At 38.0% G+C, this 17,131-nt stretch overlaps 1 protein-coding gene across 2 annotated transcripts in view; it reads left to right on the top strand.

Annotated features, from left to right (window-relative positions):
• The window catches only part of RGSL1 (regulator of G protein signaling like 1), a 65,873-nt gene that overhangs the window by 41,306 nt on the left and 7,436 nt on the right, over positions 1-17,131 (top strand). For both annotated transcript variants that reach the window (XM_082382534.1, XM_082382535.1), the window contains 4 exons: positions 8,619-8,812; positions 11,122-11,239; positions 11,653-11,767; positions 13,967-14,096. In XM_082382534.1, the coding sequence (XP_082238660.1) occupies positions 8,619-8,812; positions 11,122-11,239; positions 11,653-11,767; positions 13,967-14,096 (557 nt within the window). The remainder of the gene's footprint in view (positions 1-8,618; positions 8,813-11,121; positions 11,240-11,652; positions 11,768-13,966; positions 14,097-17,131) is intronic.

The following is a 17,131-nucleotide window of genomic DNA, read 5'->3' as shown; positions in this document are numbered from 1 at the left end:
ACACATCCAGGCACAAGCTCTCCTTAATCATACGTACATGCACAGGCACACTTTGTGTTTTAAATCATTACTTATTTTCTAAAATTGGCACCATGCAATATATATTATACAATAACTTTTTACTTTGTTAATTTTCATTTTTTTTAACTTTTTAAAACTTAATAAACTATCATAGCTATCCTTTCATGTCAGTATGAATAGGTCTACCTTCTTCCACAGTATGGATGTTGCATGGTTTATTTAACTATATATTTATAATGGACATTTATATTATCTTTAACTTTTCATTGCTACGAATGTTACCCCAAGAAACATCTTTGTACATATGTCCTTGCCATTTGTGTTTTTCTGGATTGCATACTGCTGTAGTAGTCTCCTTACTGGCTCCTTACTTCTTGTCTCTCCCCCTTATAATCAGTCTTAGAGTCAGCCACTGGTAAGTTCCCATGGCTAGACAACAATTCTGTGGCCCCTTCCTTCAGGAGTGCCCACTCACCACCTTTCTTTCCACTTACCTTAGCACAAGTTCCAACTCTACATAAAAAGTTCTTCAATTTTATATCTGCTATGACTTCCATCTCCTCTGAAATACTAAACCCCCAAAATACAGCACCAAGAATTACCATGCACTATTTTTTACTGCTCTTTATTTTTTATTTATTTCCACCTTTTCGACTTGACTATATTTTTCTTATAATCCATGTCATTCATTCAGCCACTTATTTTTTTAATTCAGTATTATCTTTTAATGACTCTGGCTATATAAAAAGTCCTCTTATAGATGATAGAGATATATTAGCACATACCAGTTTGGAAGTCAATGTCACTGGCAGAATATTGTGCATAGATAAAGCTTCCAGAAGTATGCTTTCATTTACTGATAACATTCATTGAGTGTTATAAGTCCTCTGTCTCTTCTAAATACTCTAGATGGAGCTTCCTCTCCTTCAAGGAACTAAAATTATTCCCTGAAGGGCAATCATTTATCCCTTTAAGGAACTGAAATTATTCCCTGAAATTCAATCATTTATTCCTTTTGCTGTTCCAATTTATATTATTCACCACTCTCCACTATGTCTACAGAAATACCTATTTTCCAATTTAGTTGAGCATGAGTATCACAGAAGTCTTTTCTAAATCATATATTCACAAGATCATTACATTCTAGAGAGAATATACAAGGTCATGTAGTCCAATTTCATGCCTTCACTTAAGACCACAACAGAATGGCTCAGGGATACCACAGTTGCAAATCTCTTAATCCTTGTTCCTAGCCCTCATTTAATGTAATATACAGTTTTTGATCATATACTATGTCCCAGACACTCTGTAGTTACTAATGATACAAAAACTAAGACACAGTCCTTGTCGTTACTCTAATACATAACTAAGTAAAATACAATAGTAACCTTAAAATATTAGGATAAAGTATTGGAAAATTACTATGAGAGCATAGTGGAAAGAGAAGGAAGTCTTAAGTGAGGATTAGGAAAATTACAATATCAGAAGGGGCCCTGAGCTGCATGTAGAAATTTAATTACAAAGCAATGGGAGTATTTTGTGGGTATTTTCTAAGCTGAAGAAATCACACAAAGATATAAACTCATAAATATGAAAATAATATTCAAAGACTTGAAAATACCAGTGGTATTAAAGCACAGAATGCATAGGGTGAAGGGACATAAAACATAAGATTAGAAAGCTAGATTGAGACTAAATAACTGAAAGAAAGTCTTGAGCGAATTATTAAAGAATTTGTATTTATTAAATGGCAATAAGGATTCACTGGGGTTTGTTGGACAGGGGTAACAGAGATACCTATTATATGTATTTTTAAAATATTACTGTGGCAGAAATAGCAATGATAGTATAAAGGGTCAAAGACTTGAAGATTGAAGGCAGAATATTTGGAAGTTTGTTGCTGTTGTTTGGACAAGTGATATTAAAGGCCTGAAGTAAACAGTGACAATAGAAGTGGAAAAGAAGTTACAGCTTTTAAAAACACTGACAAGGAAGAGATAAACTTCTGGAATGGTGGAGTAAGAACTTCACAAATTGTCTCCCCACAAAATCAATGATAAAACTAAACAAACCTATCAAAAAATTTCAGAACTCTGTAAACTCGAAAAATTTTACTTAAAATAATTATGAGACATACCCCATCCCTCAAAAAAAAAAAAAAAAGCCCCACAGGAAAGTATGGCTTATACACAGAGGGAAAAAAGCAGTCAATAGAAAATGTGCCTGAGGTGATTCAGATATTGGAATAAGAAAGACTTCCAAGCAATATGTTCAGTGAACTAAAAGAAAACATGTTTAAAGAACTAAAGGAAAATATAATGACAATGACTAATCAAATAGAAAATATCAATAAGATAGAAATTATAAAATAGAACCAAATAAATATCTGCAGTTGAAAACTACAACAACTGAAATGGAAAAAAAAATCACTAGAACAAATCAACAGCAGATTTGATTTGGCAGAAGAATCAGTGAGCTTGAAAATAGGTCCACAGACATTATCCACTCTGATGAAAAAAAGAATAAGGAAACATGAGCATAAACAGAATCTCAGAGACCTGGGAGACACCATCAAGCACCCCAACATACAAATAATGGGAGCCACAGCAAGAGAGGAAAGAGAGATAAAAAGGCAGAAAAAAATTTTTAATATCTAATAGTTAAATACTTCCCAAATTTGAATAAAACCCCCTAATCAGGACATACAAGAAGCTTAATGAACTCCATGTAGGATAAATTCAAAGAGATCCATCCACACCTAGACGCATCATAGTCAAACTGTTGAAAGATAAACAGAAAAAAAATGGTGCAAGATAAAAAATGATATCATTCAACGAACTACAACCAGCTTAAAATTTAATTCACATCAGAAGCAATGGAGAGTAGGAGAGAGATCAAGATGGCAGAGTAGGAGGATGCAAAACTCACCTTCCCTTATGAACACATCAGAAATACACCTACATGTGGAACAATCCTCACTGAAAACTAACTGGACACTGGCAGAAAGACCCCTGTACAACTAAAGCTGTAAGAAAGATCCACACAGAATTGAGTAGGAAGGCAAGAGAAGCACAGGCCCTGGGAGGAGACTCAGAAGAGGGAGGGGATTACACAGGTGGAGATCCTCCCAGTTCAAGCCGCATATTGGGCACCCCAGCCCTGGGCTCTGACCCTGGGAAGACAAGTCCCCTTGGCTGGTTGGAGGGCCAGTGAGACTAACAGGAGGGCTTTGGGGAGCCTGGACTCTGCTGGTGAGGAACATGCCCATGTTTGCTTACTCCCAAAACAGGGCAGAGAGGGTGAATTGAAACTGTACAGGTTGCTGGCTGATTTCCCACAACTGCCTGGGCACACACCCCAGCCTGAGCTGAGTGACTGCACTGGTCTCACTTGCTTCAAAACACAATTCCACACTGGGGCAAGGGCTGCCATGACCGAGGAGAGAGTTCGGCTGTTTGCCACACAGGCAGCTCAGACTCGGAGAAATGGCTGGGCAGGACAGGGGCAGCCATTACTGGCACTTACACAGGCAGTGCATCAGAAGCTGTCTGGTCTCGGATGGAAGCCAGATTGCCACAGCCCACCCAAGTGCCTGCCACAGCCCACCCAAGTGCCTGCATCAGCCTGTCTTTCTCCAGTATTGATTTCCTCTAAATAAAGATACCAGTGCTGGGAGGAAGGACAGCACACACTTAAAGGGAGTGGACCCGATTCAGACCTGACCATCAGGACTTCTGCTCCAGCAATGTGGAACTCACCTCTGCTCCTGACAGGGTGGTGGTGGCCACTGAGCATAGTAGCAGCCCTGGCTCACACCTGGTTCTGGACCTAGCCCTTTCATCTCTAGCCCCACCTCATACCAAAGTGATAGTTCCCAACAAACCCTGAAGAAAGACATAAATTATGTTCACATCAGATCCAGTGCTCCCACCAAAGCCACTGGGCACATGCAGACTGTATAGGGACACTCCCAAACAAGGACAGCCCTTCAAGACTCTAATAGGTAACTGTTTCACCTAATTTTGTAGAGAGAGAGAAAGCTAAGCAAAATGAGAAGATAGAGGAATCTGTTTCAATTGAAAGAGCAAAACAAACCCCCTGAAAAAACAACTAATCATACAGAAATAAATAATTTACCAGATAGAGTTCAAAGCATTAGAAACAGAATGCTAAGTAAATTAGGGAAAACAATAGATGAACACAGTGATCATTTTAACAAGGAACTAGAAAATATAAAGACCTAGTCAGAACTGAAGAATACAATAACTGAAATAAACACACTATAAGGAATGAACAGCAAACTAGGTGGTACAGAAGAACTCATAAGTGATCTGGAGGATAGAATAACAGAAATCACCCAATCAGAAGAGCAAAAAGAAAAATAAATTTTTAAAAATAAGAACAGTTAAGGGAACTCTGAGACACAATCAACTGTACCAACATTTGCATTATAGGGGTCACAGAAGGAGAAGAGAGAGAGAAGGGGGTCAAAAATGTATTTGATGAAATCATGGCTCTAAAATTCCCAAACCTGAGGAAGGAAACAGATATTCAGGTGCAGGAAGCACAGAGGGTCCCAAACAAGATAAACCCAAACAGACCCATACCAAGACAAATCATACTTAAAATGGAAAAAGTTAAAGATAAAGAGAATTCTAAAGGCAGCAAGAGAAAAACAAACAGTCATATACAAGGGAACCCCATTAAGGCTATCAGCCTATTTTTCTGCAGAAATTTTGCAGGACAGAAGGGAGTAGCATGACATATTCAAAGTGCTGAAAGGGAAAACCCTGCAACCTAGGATACTCTACCAGCAAGATTAACATTTAGAATTGAAGGAGAGATAAAGGACTTTTCAGACAAAAGTAAAAGAGTTCATTAATACTAAAAACTGAAAGAGTTTGTTTATACTAAACCTGCCCTAAAAGAAACATTAAAGCATCTCACTAAGTGGAAAAGAAAAGGCTATAACAAGAAGTAAGTATCTAGAGAAAAGGAAAAATCCTTTTAGTAAAGGCAGCTATATAGGAAAGGCTGATGATCAACCACTTAAATAAGCTAGTACAAATATTAATAGACAAAAATTTGTAAAATCAACTAGAACTACAATATCAGTAAATATCAGTAAAGGACACACATAAAGATGTAAATTATGACAGTAAAAATATAAAATGTGGGAGAGTAAAAGATGTAGATCTTTTAGAATGTGTTTGAACTTAAAGGACTACCTGTCTAAAAGTAGAAATAGTTCTAAGGAAACATATATGAATCCCATGGTAACAACAAATCAAAAACCTAAAATAGATACACAAAAAGTAGAGAGAGGAACACAAGCATACCACTAAAGAAAAACATCAAACCACAAGGGAAGAAACTAAAAGAAGAAAAGAACAGAGAAGAGCTACAAAAACAACCAGAAAATAAGTAATAAAATGGCAATAAATATATACCTATCAATAGTCACTTTAAATATCAATGGACTAAATGCTTCTATTGAAAGACATGGTGTGGCCGATTGGAGAAAAAAAAGATCCATATAAATGCTGCTTACAAGAGACACATTTCAGAGCTAAAGACACACACAGACTAAAAGTGAGAGGATGGAAAAAATAAATATTTCATGCAAATGGAAACAACAAGAAAGTGGGAGTAGCAATATTCACATCAGACAAAATAGAATTTTTTTTTAAAGCCTATACCCAAGACAAAGAAGGGCATTATATAACGATAAAGGAATGAATACAAGAAGAAGATATAACACTCTTTAACATATATGCACCTAATACAGGAATAGCTCAATATATAAAGCAAATATTAACAGACATAAAGGAAAAAATTGACAACAATACAATAATAATAGGGGGGACTTCCCTGGTGGCACAGTGGTTAAGAATCTGCCTTCCAATGCAGGGGACGCAGGTTCGAGCCCTGGTCAGGGAAATCAGATCCCACATACTGCAGGGCAACTAGGCCCACGTGCCACAACTATTGAGCCCGCACACTCTGGAGCCCACACGCAACAACTAGAGAGACCGCATGCCGCAACTACTGAGGCTGAGTGCTGTGGAGCCCATGCACCACAACTAGAGAGAAGCCTGTGTGCCGCAACAAAGACCCCGCTCACTGCAATGAAATATCCCGCGTGCTGCAATGAAGATCCCATGGGCTGCAACTAAGACCTGACACAGCCAAATTAATTAATTAATTTTAAAAAATAATAGGGAATTTGAACACCCGACTTACATCAATGAACAGATCATCTGACATAAAATCAATAAGGAAATAGTGGTCTTAAATGATACATTAGGCCATTGGACTTTACAGGTATCAACAGGACATTTCATCCAAAAACAACAGAATACACATTCTTTTCAAGTGCACCTGAAATGTTCTCCAGGATAGATCACATGCTAGGCCACAAAGGAAGTCTCAACAAATTTAAGAGGCTAGAAATTATATCAAGCATTTTTAAGTGTCCATTAACGGATGAATGGATAAAGAATTTGTGGTAAATACATATAGAGTGGAATGTTACTCAGCCCTAAAAAAGAATGAAATTCTGCCATTTGCAACAACATGCTGTACCTAGAGGGTATTATGCTTAGTGAAATAAGTCAGACAAACAAAACAAATACTCTACATTCTCACTTATATGTAGAATCTAAAAAATAAAGCAAATGAATGAATATAACAAAATGGAAACAGACTCACAGATGTAGAGATCCAACTAGTGGTTATCAGTGGAGAGAGGGAAGGGGGAAGGGACATGATAGGGTTAGGGGATTAAGAGATACAAACTACTATGTATAAAATAAAAAAGCAACAAGGATATATTGGACATCACAGAGAAATATAGCTATTATTTTTTAATAACTTTTTTAATTTTATGGAGTATAATCTATAAAAATATTGAATCACTATGTTGTACACCTGAAACTAATATAATATTGTAAATCAACTATACTTCAATAAAAAAGAAAAAATGGAGATTAAAGGTGGTGAGATGATACTTTCAAACTAAACTCAAGAGAAGTAGAAGGAAGTAAATAATAAATATTAGATGGAAATCAATAAAATAAAGAGAAAAAATAGAGAAAATCCAGGCACAAGTAGGTTTTTGTAAAGATCAACAAAATTGATAAACCATTAGCTATACTGACAAAGGGGGAAAAGTGAGATGACACAGATCTCCAAAATCTGGATCAAAAGAGAGGACGACTGACCCTACAGAAATTAACAAGTTTATAAGAAAATGCAAGGAGTAACTTAGACAATTAGATGAAATAGAGAAATTTCTAGAAATATCCAAATTTCTGAAATTGACTCAAGAATTAGAAAATGTGAGTAAATCTCTAAAGCAAGAGAAGAAACTGAATTCATAATTTAAAATCTCACAGATAAAAATCTAGATACAGATGGCTTCACTGGAGAAACGTATGAAATATTTAAAGGGTAAATAATACCAATAGTCTATGAACTCTTTGAGGAAATAGAGGAAAAAGGAACACTTGCTAACTTGTTTTATGAGGCCAGCAAGTATTATCCTGATCTCAAAGCCAAAGTTATCATAAGAAAACTACAGACCAATATCCCTCTCAAACCTAGATATAAAAATTCTCAACAAAATATTAGCAAACCAAATTCAACCACATATAAAAAGGATTATATAGCATGACCAAGTGGGATTTATTCCAGGAATGCAAGGTTGATTTAAACATCTGAAAATAAATTAATACAATGTGCCATATTAATAAAATAAGGGGGATAACTTCACACGATTATCTCAATTGATGAATTAAAAGCATTTTACAAAATCCAGCACCAAGTTATGATAAATATTCTCAATAAAATTAGAAGGGAATCATTTCATCCTTAAAAGGGGCATGTATAAAAAACCTATAGCTAACATAATTCTTAATGAGATAGGTATGTAATGGAGGAAGAACAATTTGGACAACTTGTGCATTTGTATAGAGAGGTTTAAACAATGACAGTGACATAATGATGAGGTTCAATGGGCAGCTGAAAGTTTGAAGTGGAGCTCACAGAAACTAGAGATATAGTTTCACCGTATCAATGAAAATTGAAACCACTTCCTCCTATGAATGAAAACTGAAACCACAGAGAATGCAGAGATTACCCAGCAGGAAAAAATCATAAGGCAAAAGTAAAGAGGATTGAGTTGAAACATTAGGGACACCTGTATGTAAAGAACAGTGAAAGAAGAAATCAGCAATGGCAATTTAGAAATACTGATCAATAACTGCTGATCACTCATGCTCTGCTTCACTGAAATGACTGCCAATGAATCCATAATGTAAAAAGAAGGTTTCCTTAGGAAAAAAAAAATTGTCCCCTTTAAAATACCTCTTTTCTTCTTCCACTGGAGTTGTCAAATGATTACACCAAGTTTACGATGGGTACATAGAAGTTAATCTTCAAGGAAATAAGGAGAGTAACCAATTCATTCACCCCACTCTTCAATCACGGTTAAAGGCTTCACAGCCTGGGAGGTGCCATTTCCCATTCCCTAACTGGAGCAGAATTCAGAGTCACCATCCCTTTCTCTCCACCAATGATGCTTTCTTGTCTTCCAGAAACTTGACAGAAGTCCTCCTAAATACACAGCACTTAGAGTTCTTCAGGGAGTTCCTCAGAAAACGGAAGGCTGAAAGCCCATTGCAATTCCTGGTAGCCATAAAGAAGATCAGCGTTGAGACAAATGAAAAGATTTACAAGTCTCTCTTTGAAGACATGATCAAGACTTTCTTCCACGGCAAAAACTCTCCTGGTATGCATTCTCCTCTCCTGATAATGTTTCCTTCCCCTTTGGAATCTTAGGAGAAGAGTTTAGGAAAGAGCCTGCTCTCTCCCTGAGAGAGCAGAAGAAAGCAGCGTCCACATGGGGCAGTATTGAGACAAATATCAAGAGGGACAGTGAAAGCAGAGAAGATTAATAAATCCTTTTTTTAAAACTGAAGTATAGTTAATAAACATTATATTAGTTTCAGATGCAGAACATAGTGATTCTGTATTTTTATAGATTATACTCTATTTAAACTTAGTATAAGATATAGGGTATATTCCCTGTGCTATACAATATATCCTTGTATCTTGTTTATTTTATGCCTAGTTCATATCTCTTCATCCCCTACTCCTATCTTGCCCCACCCCCCCTCCCTCTCCCCACTGGTAACCACTAGTTTGTTCTCTACATCTGTGAGTCTGTTTATGTTTTGTTATATTCATTCATTTTATTTTTTAGATTCCACACATAACTGATAACATACAGTATATCAAAAAAGAAAAAAAATCAAATTTATCATTCTTTTTCTTAAAGAAAAAAAGGAGAATTGAAAGAAAGAAGCATGGTTTAAAAAACCTGTATGTCTTCTTGTTCTTTTATATGTAACCATTCTGAAGTATAATGTTGAAAAGACAGAATGGCTGGTTGGTTAAAATCAGAATGTGCTAATAATCCTGAAGCAGGAGTTTTATTTAAATTCTCAACATGTGTTAGTATTTAGTTTTTTATAATAATTAAGAAAACTGTTGTAGAAAAACTAAAATAATACTACAATAATAAATCCAAAATATAATACTACTAGTAAAAGAAGCCAAGTGCAAGACACTTGCACTTAATATGTGAAATACGTCCTCTCATTTAACTTTATTCAATCCTGAAAATAGGATTTTATTTAATCCTTAAAAGGTAGGGATAAACAACTCCATTTTACTAATGAGGAAGGTAAAACACAGAGAAGTTAACTAACATGTCCAGTTGGTGGAACTTGAATTCAAACTCAAGTCATTTGATGCTCAGATCACGTAGACTGGAGTTAAATACAAAAGCAAGAGTTAGCAGCATGCAAACCTGGAGTATCCACCATCCATGGGTTGTAAAGAGTACTGAAAAGTACCGAAAAGGAGAACTGTCTCCCTGAAAATGTTTGATAGGTTTTGTCTTATTTTCTTGCCTAAGGCGGGAGGGTAAATCTGACCCATGTAAATTCATCTTGTCCAGAAGAAGTTGCAAGTAAAATACTGATCTATAATTCTAGAGGAAAACAAAAGGGGGTGAGCATGATCCCATCCTGGAGGTAAACAAAACTTATTGCAAAACAATGAAGATAAAGCCTCCTATTTTGACACAGATGAACAGATAGGTTGTGTGTGTGTTTGTTTTGCTTGTGGTAAACCAAGATAAGGTTATAAACTTTATGAAAGTAGAAAAAGAGGTAAAATTGACAAGTCTTTACTTGTAAGTAGTATTTATTTGTTGAGTCTCAGGATATCAAGTCCTGTGCATCATTTTTTTTTTTTTTTTAATTTATGGCTGTGTTGGGTCTTCGTTTCTGTGCGAGGGCTTTCTCTATTTGCGGCAAGTGGGGGCCACTCTTCATCGTGGTGCGCGGGCCTCTCACTATCGCGGCCTCTCTTGTTGCGGAGCACAGGCTCCAGTAGCGCAGGCTCAGTAATTGTGGCTCACGGGCCCAGTTGCTCCACGGCATGTGGGATCTTCCCAGACCAGGGCTCGAACCCGTGTCCCCTGCATTGGCAGGCAGATTCTCAACCACTGCGCCACCAGGGAAGCCCCCCCTGTGCATCATTTTGAATGAGCTAGAAGTGAAAGAAGAGTATGCAGATCCTGTCCTCGATAAGTTTTTAAGTCTCATTAATGAACACTGTAGTCTTTGAACACCTGAAGGATCATATTGCCCTTAGAAGACCTACTGGTAATCTTGGATTTCCTTCTGCCTCAGCCATTTAACTTGAATCCTTTATTCTTCTGCTCTCTTCCTAAACTGAAAACTTCAAACTAACTGCAGAAATGAAGTCCTTTAAACATTTCTTTCCCCTTAAGCACTTATCTTTGAAATTCGAATGGAACTAAACCAGGAAAGTATTTGCTCTACAAGTATGCTTACACATAACATTGCAAATGTGCTTTTGAAATTTTCAAACAAATTGTGGAGAGCTGAGTCTAGGCAGATTGAGAATAAGGAACTGTAAGGCCCTAAGATGAAAAACACCCCCAGTTAACTCAGAAATGGTACACAAGAAAATGATGAATTTTCTTCTCTCTCTTGCATTTTTTAGAAGAAATGCTGCAGTGTGATGCCCCTATTATCAAAGAAGTCTCTCGCATGCATCATGTCAGCACAACAACATTGTTAATGCTCCAGGGCTATGTCATGAAATCTCTGGAAGAAAAGTGGTGAGTGTTTCTGGGTGAAGGTGGTTTTTCCCTGGAGCTGCTCATTGGATTCTGACAGCCACGTTGGTCTCTAATCCACACTCATGGTTCATTGCCAGAGCTTCCCTGCAAAAGAAAAGCCAAACTTATCCTGAACCCTCTTACCTACCTGCCTACCTGCACACACACACACACACACACACACACACACACACATTTCTGTTCACCTGCCTGAGCAAGGAACACTACAGTATTGATCAGGAAGAACAGGTTGACATGAGCAAAGGATTGGAATGGTAAGAAGAGTATTTTTGAGTATCGCACCATTCCCCAAATCTCCCTTCCTCCAAAGGCTGTGATACTTTTTCCTGGATTGTTACCTTTTATGTGCCAGGTTTTTGCCTTCTTTGATAGTCTTGGTCTCCTGCTGGCAGGTTTAAAGATTACCAAGATCTCTTTCAACCTCATCCTCTGGAGAAGGAAACTGAAATACCACTAGCTTCGCCCAGGAAACCCTCAAAGACAGCCACTTACCTGCAGGAATCCCAGGTCAGTGAGGAAGTTGGTGAAGACAAGATATTGTGGACAAGGAAACCACTGCCGCGGCATTGTTGACCACACAAAATGTTTCACCGTTAGCTTATTTATTCACTAAAACAACTACTCTTTGGGATAGGCTTTCAAATCCCCATTTACAAAGGAGGAATCTGAGGCTCAGAGGAATTGTTGCAGTGAGAATTTAAGGAAATCCCTGTCTTCACTATCTGTGATTAGAACTAATTGAGTGATAGGCACAGGGCCTGGTCACATGGAGATCAAAATGTCAGGGTTTTTTTACTGCTGAAAACTAGTTTGGAGGACATGGATTGGCTATGAAGCCAAGTGGGTTTGATAATCCTCTCTGCACCCTTACTTACTTCCATGTCCAGTCACTGACATAGAGGAAGAATTAGGCCTCCACTTACCTGGGTGAACCCCTTACAACATGACAAAGGGCAGGCCTGAGCATAGGTGTCTGCAGATAAGCAGCTCCCAGAGAGAATGCAAAAGTCTAAAGAGCAAAGCATGCCCATTTCCTTCTTCCAAACTCATCAATTATCTAACTCATTCTTTCTCTCATGGGAGGAGAGAAGAAGAAAAGAAAGAGGAGACAGGAATGTTATCAGCAAAGTCTCTTCATATGATTTGAGAAAAAAAATACATGCTCCTCTTAAATAATCACTTGCTCAATGTGTTGTAGAATTGGTCAACAGAAAGATATGAGTCCAGCTCTATCTGACTCTAAAGATCATGCTAAAGTATCTCTGAAAATAATGCCTGTGCCACTCACAGATATAGAGAACAAGCTAATGGTTACCAGGGGCAATATAGGGGTGGGGGGGGGGGGAAAGTGTTATTATGGGATTATATGACATCATGTGTGTGAGACTTTTGAAAATTGTAAAGCACTATAGACTTTAAGGAATCTTTCATTCAATTTAAAAAAATGACGTGAGAAAAAATTTGTTTAAACCCAGCAGATCCCCAAATTGTATTTTTATAATCACAACATTATAAAATTATATACGCACTAGGTGAAATAAAAACAATTATATTAGAATAGTGAAAAAAAATAACGCCTATGCCCACTGACACAATACCCCAGATATGAAAATGTGCTGCTCCCTCCTTTCTCTTTTTCCTCTCCTCCATATATGGATCAGCTCTATGTCAGGGTACCATGAATGATGATGTGGGAGAATAAAAAGAATACTGCACCCCGCATCAGGATGCTTTGTTTTAATTTCAGGTCTTCCAGTTGCTCTTAATTAAGAAAGTATGAAAAGGATTCGGCATGTACTTAGTGCCTACTTTGTGCCAAGCACTGCACATAGTGATTTACATATATTATCACTAACCTTCACCATAACCCTGAAGGCTGTTGTTTCTACCTTCCACATGGAGACATTGAGACATAGGTTAAGAAAGTTGATCCAAATTACCCAGTTAAGGTGAAGCTAGGCTCCAGACTCAAAGCTTCTGATACTAAATACAGTGGTTTTTGTGCTTTACCACTGGCTCTCTAAAGCCATGCTTACACTGAGGTTCCCTCTCTATAGAATGAGACAGTTGAACTAGTTGATCAACTAGATCTTTCTGGCTCTAAGTATCAGTTTATCAAGGGGTAAATAAACTGGAGAATGATCACTGGGTATCTATTAAGAAACAGATGAAGAAACATAACATGCATTTTTGTGTGTCCCTGTGTGTGTGTGGTGGGGGTGGTGGTGTATGAGTGTGTGCATGTAATTATATTTTTCTTTTATAATGCTTAGAAATGGTTTACTCACTTCCTTATTTCCTCAACATTTCAAAATCTGCCTGAGCCATTATTCCCTTCCTGTGAGTCATACTTATCTCTGTCTTCTGTTTCTTTCTGTTCTTAGCTCTCACACGCTCTCTCCCAATCATGGCATCTCAAATCTTCACTGTAGAAAGACTATGGTAGAAAGAGCATTGTCAATGGCCCAAGCCATGCCTGGGTGAAGCCAGAATCTTCCACTTACCAGCCCCTTATTCTGGGGAAGATTATACAAGTTCTTTGACCTGAGTTTCCTCACCTTTAAATTGGAGCTAAAATTTATTCTTTTTAAAAGAGATGTTGTGAGGATTAAATGTAATGAATGTCAAGTTTCTGGCACATAGTAGACTCTCAGTGAAGAGCAGGCTATGCTAATGAATATGTCATACTCCTTCCGCTTTCCCCAGAAGAGAGGCTGGCTGAAGATGATCAGCTTTATCAAGAGATTTTGTAAGTACCGCAGATTTATGTCTAATTCCCAAAAGCGCGGGGAGTTTGAAGACTATCTTCACCTGGAAGTACACAATAACAAGGAAAGTAAGTCACTTCTCTATTTACTCCTCTTCCCTGTTGATATTTTAGCTACAGGGGTTAACCCAGGTAAGAAGCTGCAGAGCTTACTGCTTTGTGTCATGCTGTTAAGGAACCAAACCTGGGCCCTCTCACCTACCTGCAGTACAGCCAGTCTACTGACACTGGGTTGTGGTGAAGGAAAGTACAGCCTTTATTGCAAGGCATCCAACATAGAGCAAACAAGGAGAATGGGCAGCTCATGCTCAAAAGACCTGAACTCCCATTGGCTTTCAGGGAAGGATTTTTAAAGGCAAGGTGAGGGAGAGGGTCGCAGGATACCTGATCAGCTCATGGACATTCTTCTGATTGGTTGGTAGTGAGGTAATTGGAGTCAACATAATAAACCTTCTGGTTCCAACTGGTCTGGGGTCTACGTGCTGGTGGTCAGCATGCAGTTAACTTCTTTCACCTGGTGGAGGGTTTAGTGTCTGTAAAACAACTCAAGGATATGGCCCAGAATATTATCTATAGCCCTTGAAGAAGAACAAAAAGTCCTTGACTTTGTTGTATGGATAAACTACTATTATTTTATCTCGCTTGATTCTTTTCCTTTGTTTCTGCATTTTGTCACTTCTCTGATTAAATTTGTTCTTTGGAACTCAGGCTAGGATGCTAAAGCTTTTCTACAAACAAGAGGAAGGGAACATGGGGTGGAGGGCGGTGTCTGTCCCTAGGAAGGCCTCGCAGGGTTCTGTTTGGTTTCAATGCTTGTGTTAGCCTGGGGTCTAGCAAGAACTCCAGGTCCTGGGTGCAAAGCCAAGTCCAGCAGTCCCACCTAGAAAGAATGTGAGCCCAGTGCATTCTGTTCAAGGAGCCAGAAAATGTAGGTAATGATCAGTCTCAAGCACTTTGAGATCTCACATTTTACAAAACTACTTCCTTATGTTGTTTTTCCATAGTATAGATTTATTCAACTACTTCATTCATTCGTTCATTTGTTTGTTCAAGGCACTTTTCGAGAATACAGTGTGTGGCAGGCACTTTGCCAGGTGCTGGAGATACAGTAATAACTATGCAGCATATGATCTGCTCTCATGAGACCTACATTTCTGAGGGCAAGACAGAAAATGGAGTCACAGATGTTGGAGCCAAATTGCCTGGATGTGAATCTGTCAGTTTCTAACTGGAGGATCCTGCATAAGTGACTTTGTGCCTCATCTGTAGAATGGAAATAATAATTGTGCCTGTTGCATAGGGTTGTTGTGAGAATTGTCTTAATACATATAAAGCATCTTAGAACTGTTCTTGGCAATAGTAAGTGCCATAAAAGTGTTAGCCAGTATTCTTGCTATTTTTATAGAATTGTGATGAGTGATCCCAGTGATAACTGCAGAGAGACCCTAATTAGTCAAGGAAGAGGGTAAGGGAAGACTTCTTCCAGAAAATGACATAAAATTGAGTTTTCAGAAATGAGCAAGTTAGGTAGGCAAAATAGGAGGGGAGGAACTTCTAGGTCTGTATAGAATCCTAAAACAAGAAAGAGGATGGTGCAATTTAAGAACTGCAATCAAGCAAGTTGGACTAGAGGTTAATAAGATGGAGAAAGTGCCTGAGATAAGCCTGGAGGGATTGATAGTAACAAATCTCATCTCCCTTGATGACTTTTGTGTTGTTCCAACTCGCACTTTAACAAACAAAATTTTTTGTATGTAATTTTTATGCATTGCTTCACAACCAAACATTTAGGATTTAAGAAGAGTTCTTTTGTTTTTTCTTTTAAATAAAATCAACTGAAACCTTTATGCCCCAGAATGGTGGGAAGTCCAATTTTACCCTCCTTTGACTTTCCACATCCCCAGCTTTGCATGAGAACCAACAACAAATGTACTACTGCAGCTCAACGGGAGATCTACTTGACCAGTGGTCTTCTTTCTATTACTATAATTAACCCTTTCCAGGATTGTCATGTCCTTCAACTAATTGACCCATTTATCATTATGAAAGGACCTTCTTTATCCTTGGGGAATATTCTTTTATCTGAAATATACTTTCAGATATAGTACATTTATCTGAAACAGCCACTCCAGCTCTCTTTTTGTTAGTGTTAGCATGAATACCTTTTTTCATTCCCTTACTTATAACCTATTTATGCCTTACATTTAAAGTGCTTTTCTTGGGACTTCTCTGGCAGTCCAGTGGTTAAGACTGAATGCTTCCACTGCAGGGGGCACAGATTCAATCCCTGGTCAGGGAACCAAGATCCTGCATACCACGTGGCGTGGCCAAAAAATAATAGTAATAATTTTTTAAAAAATAAAGTGCTTTTCTTGTAGCCAGCATATAGTTGGATCTTGCTTAAAAAAGAAAAACACCCTGACAAACTTAGCCCAATTGAGAGCCAATTGTGAGGCTCTCAGGAATTTTTTGAGCCAGTTGATAAACTACCGATAGCTTGAAATCAACCGTGGTGGGAATATTTACTACAGAAATCAGCAAATAATCCAAATTGGGTTTTCCCTTCCCTACCAGAGCCGGTTTACAAGTATACCACTGCTTCTAGGTTTTTGGGGCTAGATTTAGCACGCTCTTTTCCTAAAATGCCTGACCATAATATCAACTTCCACTGTTATCCAGACTTTTTTCCCTTCAAATTTAAGTCTAAGAGATAAAGATAGAGCGTAAGGTAGTAGAGAGGGACCTTATGTCATTCAGTGCTGTAACCCTAGGACCTAACACAGTGGGATATAAGAGGTGGTAGGTATTTGTTGAATGTTGTAGTTACCCTCCCATGCTATATGTAATACTGCACCAAAAGGAATCCTACTTACACCATAAGGAGCATCATGCCCATGCCAGTTATTCCATTCTGGAGCTGAATTAGACAGTTTTCCTAAACCAGGCAATTAACCAAGGTCTACTTGTCAGATCCTGCCCCAAACTGTTCTCAGCCCTGAATCCCTATGAATGGATTTCTTTGGATATATCTTATTTAGTCAAGAAACTTTCTAAAATAAGTGTCTTATTTTTCTGAGACACAGTCCAAACCTTCTAGAGGCTTC

Source organism: Balaenoptera borealis, assembly GCF_965194805.1.
Source record: "Balaenoptera borealis genome assembly, chromosome: 1".
In the NCBI taxonomy this organism is placed as follows: Eukaryota; Metazoa; Chordata; class Mammalia; order Artiodactyla; family Balaenopteridae; genus Balaenoptera; species Balaenoptera borealis.
This window is presented reverse-complemented; position numbering and strand designations above follow the sequence as displayed.